The sequence below is a fragment of the Terrapene carolina genome, unplaced genomic scaffold, assembly GCF_002925995.2.
Source record: "Terrapene carolina triunguis isolate 2854851 unplaced genomic scaffold, T_m_triunguis-2.0 Scaffold58, whole genome shotgun sequence".
Classification (NCBI taxonomy): Eukaryota; Metazoa; Chordata; order Testudines; family Emydidae; genus Terrapene; species Terrapene triunguis.
Window position 1 is genome coordinate 52,438,348 of NW_020664409.1, and position 6,290 is coordinate 52,444,637.

Consider the following 6,290-nt stretch of genomic DNA (forward strand, 5'->3'; position numbering starts at 1 on the left):
GAGTGAAATCCTGGCCTCACTTAAGTTAATGGAAGTTTTATCATAGACTTCAATGAGGCAAAGATTTCACCAATTGTGGCCTAATTTTTTTTCACTTACCAAAATTAAATAGAACTGCTGTTTTGCAAAACCAAAGCCACACCCAGATTTGCCCATTCCTCATTACAGACTAACGTGTACCAAAAATGGTTTATTATGCCAAACTACTTGAGAATACAAACCTGAATACCATATAACATATACAAGTAATTTTTAATAAGAGGGTTTTTTAATAGTTTACAAACCTGGAACTTTTGACTCATATGCTGGCTCTTCTAAATCCATGTAATATTCATATGGATCTGTAAAGTAAGACATTTGCTGTTTTTTCATATTTAATGTTCTGATATTTTAATGGGTGACCATATTCTGGCTCTCAATCACTGCAAATAACCTCCAACCTCTCCATGTACATAGGGACAACTGGCTGAGAATGAACAAACTAAGGCCCTGCAACTGAATCAGTGTGGTTGGACTCATACATGTCTGATTGAAAAAAACATACGGTCTGTGTGGAATTTTACTCACACGGATAGACTAAGAAGAGGAGGGAAGGGACCTATGGGGTTGGATATTCTAAAAGTAAATGCATTGCTCTTCGACTAAGGTCTTATGTATCATGAGTTTTAGTACCTTATTTAGTTGATTTAAATCGGTAAACAAAAAAGGGTAATAAAGCAAAAGAGAATTAAAAAAAATTATCCACAGAAGTAGATTTTCATGATGTTAGTTCCATTAATGACTGTCACTCAATATCAAGTTCCATATGTAAGCCGTCACCGTGCCTCAGTGGATCACAACTGAGAATACCAAATTCAGGAGAAACTGCTGAGAAATAGGGCAGACATCCCAAAACTGGTGAGTTTTTTTCCATAAGATATACCAACACTAGCAACAAAAGTAAACTTCTGTCTCACCACATTGGCTAACAAGAAGTCAGAAATGCAGCCTCCTTAGGTATTCCAGACCTGGATTCAACACCCAGACACTAGATCAGGGGTCGGCAACCTTTCAAAAGTGGTGTGACGAGTCTTCGTTTATTCACTCTGATTTAAGGTTTCGCGTGCCGGTAATACATTGTAATGTTTTTTAGAAGGTCTCTCTCTCTAAGTCTATTATATAACTAAACTATTGTTGTATTGTAAAATAAACAAGGTTTTCAAAATGTTTAAGAAGCTTCATTTAAAATTAAATTAAAATGTTCATCTTACGCTGCCGGCCCACTCAGCCCGCTGCTGGTCTGGGGTTCTGTTCACCTAGGCCGGCAGTGGGCTGAGCGGGGCCTGCGGCCGGAACCCCGGCTGGCAAGGGGCCAGCAGCCAGAACCCTAGGTTGGCAGTGGGCTGAGCGGGGCCTGTGGCTGGGACCCCAGCTGGCAAGGGTCCGGCAGCCAGAACCCCAGACCGGCAGCGGGCTGTGCAGGGCTGGTGGCCGGGACCCCACAGCCCACTGCCGCTCAGGGGTTCCATCCGCCGGCTCCTGACAGCCGGGATGCCAGCTGCCAGACCCGCTCAGCCCGCTGTCGGTCTGGGGTCCCGGCCCTGCCCACATACAGTGGGTACCTACCTTCTCCCTGGTTCTGGCCCATTCTCTTCCTCCCTCTGCACTGAGCTGAGGGTGGAAGTGCACTGAGCACAGGGCTGGGGGTGAAGGGTCTGGCCAGGAGCTAGAATGAGAGAGGGGACTCAGGGTTGGGGCAGGAGATTTGGGTGTGGGGCACTTACCTGGGCAGCTCCCATTTGGTGCGAAGGGTGCAGGTGGGAATGTGGGGGGGGTGTGTGTGCAGGAGCTCCCGTTTGGTGCTCAGGGTGGAGGTGGGGATGTGGGGAGTGCATGGGGTGTGGGGGCGCTGGGTATGTGGGGGGGTGCAAGAGTCAGGGCAGAGGGCTGGGGGCATGTGAGGGGGTGCAGGTGTCAGGGCGGGGGGGGCTGGGTATGTGTGGGGGTGCCAGAGTCAGGGCTGGGATCATGGGGGGGGCTGAAGGAGTCAAGCAGAGGGCTGGGTGTGTGAGAGAGGGGTACAGGGCTCAGGGCAGGGGCCTGGGGTGTGTGCGGGGCACAGGGCTCAGGGCATGGGCCTGGGTGACGTGCGAGGCTGTGGGGCTCAGGGCAGAGGGCTGGGTGTGTGTGTGTGGGGGGGGGTCAGGACTGAGGGCAGAGGGCTGGGGGTGCGTGGGGGGGGTCAGGGCAGAGGACTTCCCCCACTCCTGCGGCCCCCAGCTGGTTCACCCACTCAGGGCCCCGCGGCGCACCACACGAGCGCAACTAGCGCCCCCCAGCGAGAGAGTCCCCTCTGGCTGTGTCTGGAGGAGCCGCTCCGGGCGGCGCATGACCCAGCAGTATGCAAGGTCCTCATCCCAGGCTCTCTGGCCACCACCGATTCCCGCTCGCCCGCACCTGCTGTGCGCTCAGCACCGCCGGGCCGCAGGGCTCTCCACTCCTCCCAGCAAGTACCGATCCATGGCCGCGGCCGGGCGCCTCCTCCCGGGGACGCTCAGCAGCCGGCGCTTACTGCCGCCAGGAGTCGGGACCGGGTCCGGCAGCGAACCCGCTCCCCTGGCGCGCCGCCAATCCACCATGGCCAGCTATACCAAGGCAGCCCAGGTGAGCGGGCTCCCTGCTGAGTGAGGGGACGTGGGAGCCCACGGGCAGGCCGCTGAGGCGGCTCCTCTCTGGGGCGGCGCAGGCTCTGCCCCTCACTGGCTGCGTGTCCTCGGGACTCGGGCAGGCAGCAGCGTGCCATTAAAAAAATCGGCTCACGTGCCATCTTTGGCACACGTGCCATAGGTTGCCGACCCCTGCACTAGATTTAATGATGAGTGGTTATTTAAAACCAATTTCAAAGGGTTCTTCTAATCCCAAAGGGTCAGCCGCATACCCAGATCAATATACAACTCAGATCTTACCCAATAATCATGCTGTTGCCAATCTAATATCTAAAGGCTTATTTATAAGAGAAAGAAAAAGGTGAGAGTTAAAACTGGTTAAAGGAATAAAATACATACAATAATCCAGGGGTCGGCAACGTTCGGCACACGGCTCGCCAGGGTAAGCACCCTGGCGGGCCGGGCCAGTTTTATTTACCTGCTGACGCGGCAGGTTTGGCCGATCGCAGTCCCCACTGGCCGCGGTTCGCCGTCCCGGACCAATGGGGGCGGCGAGAAGCGGCACGGGCGAGCCGCATGTCGAACGTTGCCGACCCCTGGAATAATTGCTGAATTCTTGTAGAGTAACTCCTAACTTAAAGGCGGCCCGGTTAACCTTGCTCCGTTGTTATGTTGCTGATCAATTAGAGAACATGCTCCTTTAAAGTTGCGCAATGCTCCCTTATGTTGTTTGGCAGCAGCCTTTGCCTACCACTTGCAGAAAGAGCAACCTGTTGGAGCTAGCCTGTTGGGGGCTTGGAACCAGGGTGGGCCAGCAGCCCCCGCATCAGCTCCCTGTGTTGCAGCCACCCAGCAGACTATCAGTTCAGCTGTCCCTCCCCCCATTGCCGCGTGCTCCTGCCCTCTGCCTTGGAGCTGCTCCCGGAAGCCTCCTGCTTGCTGTGCAAAGGGGTGGGGGGGAAGAGAGAAGAGGGATACTAATGTCAGGGTCTCCCCCTCCCTCTGCTCCTGTACCTCATCTCCACAGTGCAGAGGGGGACACGACAGGGCTCAGGACGGAGGGAGCTTGCTGGCAGCAGCTGCTGTCTCAACTTGCTGATCTACTTAAAAAGGCAATGTACTTAGAGTGGGGTCAGCATACTTAAAGGGGTAATGCACATCTCTCTCTCTCTCACACACACGGTGTGTGTCTGTCTCTCTCTGCCACGCTGTCTCCCCTCCCTCCATTCGTGCTGCCTTGTAGAGTGAGAGACTACATTAACAACATGTTAACCCTTGAGGGCTCAGCCGAATGCTAGTTCATCATTTAACAGTAAGGCATTCCCTGGGAAATATCCCACCCTTACTTCACCACCTCAACTGAGCTTCACAATCATCATTGCTGTGTAAAGTATTAAATTGTTTATACACATATAAAATAGTCTTTTGTCTGGCGAAAACATTTTTTCCTGGAACCTAACCCCCCCCCCCATTTACATTAATTCTTATGGGGAAATTGGATTCACTTAACATTGTTTCTCTTAAAGTAGCATTTTTCAGGAACATAACTACAATGTTAAGCGAGGAGTTACTGTACCAGGTTTGGAGCAGCGATGGAATAAACTGCTGACTTATTAAATCTCTGGGTGCTTCCAAATCATTGGTTAGAATGCTCCCATTAGTGTAAGTTCATAATCCAGAGATCAGAGCAGGAAAGAGACAAAACGGAGATGCTTCCAGGGCCTTTTATAGCTTCTGGCATGTGGAGGGAAAGCTCTCAGTCTTAGTTTGGGGGAAAATATAGGCACAAAATGGAGTTCAGTACCACACGGTCTAGTCACATGCCCTTGCATGCTTCTATGAGTCATAGCAGGGGCCATTACCCATATTCTAGCTAGAATGTCCACAAGAATGTTCATCTAGTGAAGATAGGTTTCTTCCATGTCCTATTGTGTTCACTGATGGGCCGTCAACTCAAATATTCCCTTCCCAATATGCTGGCTAGACTGGATTTAAATACCTTGTGGGTGTTATCCAGAAGCAAACATTGGAAATGCAGGTACACAGTCAATATTCATAACTCCAGATACAAAAATAATGCATGCTTACAAATAGGATGATCACACTCAGCAAACCATAACTTTTCCATTGACACCTTAGATGGCATACATTGTACAAGATTTTTTGCAATTATATAACAGTGGTAGCAACAATGATCTACATGGTCATATTTTTATCAGATAATGTAAATTATCCATAGAAGTAGACTTTCATTATGTTAGTTCCATTAATGCGGTCATTCAACAGAAAGTTCCATATGTAGGCATAGGGCCTAAATTTCAAGTGCAGGTTCACGGTAAGAACAACAAGAGAAAAAAAATGTTTGATATACCAGTAGATTCTAAACTTCTGCTCATCTTCATATAAGGATGCCCATATCATAATAAAATCTTCCCATTTTCAGCTCACTTACAAATTCTGTCACCGCCCTTGTCTATCAACACATGTCTATCAACATACACTTCTACCCCGATATAACGTGACCCAATGTAACACGAATTTGGATATAAAACAGTAAAGCAGTGCTCCGGGGGGCCGGGGCTGCGCACTCTGGTGGATCAAAGCAAGTTCGATATAACGTGGTTTCACCTATAACGCAATAAGATTTTTTGGCTCCCGAGGACACCGTTACATCGGGGTAGACGTGTACATAGAGAACCACTACACCTAAACAATAGAAAAAAAATCAAGTCAGCATTGGTCTGTTGTCTAATACATCTTTGTTCAAGAATAGGGAAACAAGATTCTGGAAAATTATACATTAATCTATGATGGACCACAGAAAGGGTGTGTGTGTTTTCATTATACCATTAAGAACAGTCAATTAAATGGCAGGACACCACAATTCTTGGCTGTATTTTTTGAGGTCAAGGTCATCATTGCTTAGTGAATCAGCTACCCGGTTAAAGGGTTACCGGATAACGGTCTCCATACAAAACTGTCACTTGACTGGTAAGCCTGTTTTTCACCAAACAACAGTCATGGAGGCAGGAGAGCAAAGCTTGCTGTTGAATGACAGCATTAATGGAACTAACATAATGAAAGTCTACTTCTTGGATAATAATTTTTTTTTAATTTTCTTTTGCTTTATTACTACCCCTTTGTTTACTGATTTAAAATATACTAAATAAGATACTAAAACTCATAATACATAAGGCCTTACTCGAAGAAAAATGCATTTACTTTTAGAATATCCAACCATAGATCCCTTCCTAGTCTGTCCATATGTGAAAAAACACGGTGTGTATGGAATTTTACTATCAAATACATATTCTAGACAGCCGGGGCATATGTTGAATGTACCAAGTCTTTCTGCAACTTTTGCACTACTGAAGACAGACACTTTTTTGTGATTACAAAAATTCTTCCCTTACATTATTAATTTTAAATTGCAAACCTCTTAGTCCATTCAAAGAATTCAAATACCTTAGACAACAACAATAATAAAAAGATTTTGGAGACAACAATAAGATGATTTTGGAGCAGTACAAAGTGTTTTAAAAATCACAACTCTAGATTAGTTCAGTGATTTCTATTTAGCTTTTCTGTTTTTATTTTTAGCAGTAAGGCAAAAAGCACCAGTATTATGCAGTATAAGAAAAACAG

General features: G+C 47.6%; 1 protein-coding gene across 1 annotated transcript in view; it reads right to left on the reverse strand.

The window, feature by feature from the left end:
- The window catches only part of ASPH (aspartate beta-hydroxylase), a 167,513-nt gene that overhangs the window by 118,372 nt on the left and 42,851 nt on the right, over positions 1 to 6,290 (reverse strand). Inside the window, exon 10 of the mRNA XM_026662251.2 lies at positions 285 to 389. Coding sequence (XP_026518036.2) covers positions 285 to 389 — 105 coding nt within the window. The remainder of the gene's footprint in view (positions 1 to 284; positions 390 to 6,290) is intronic.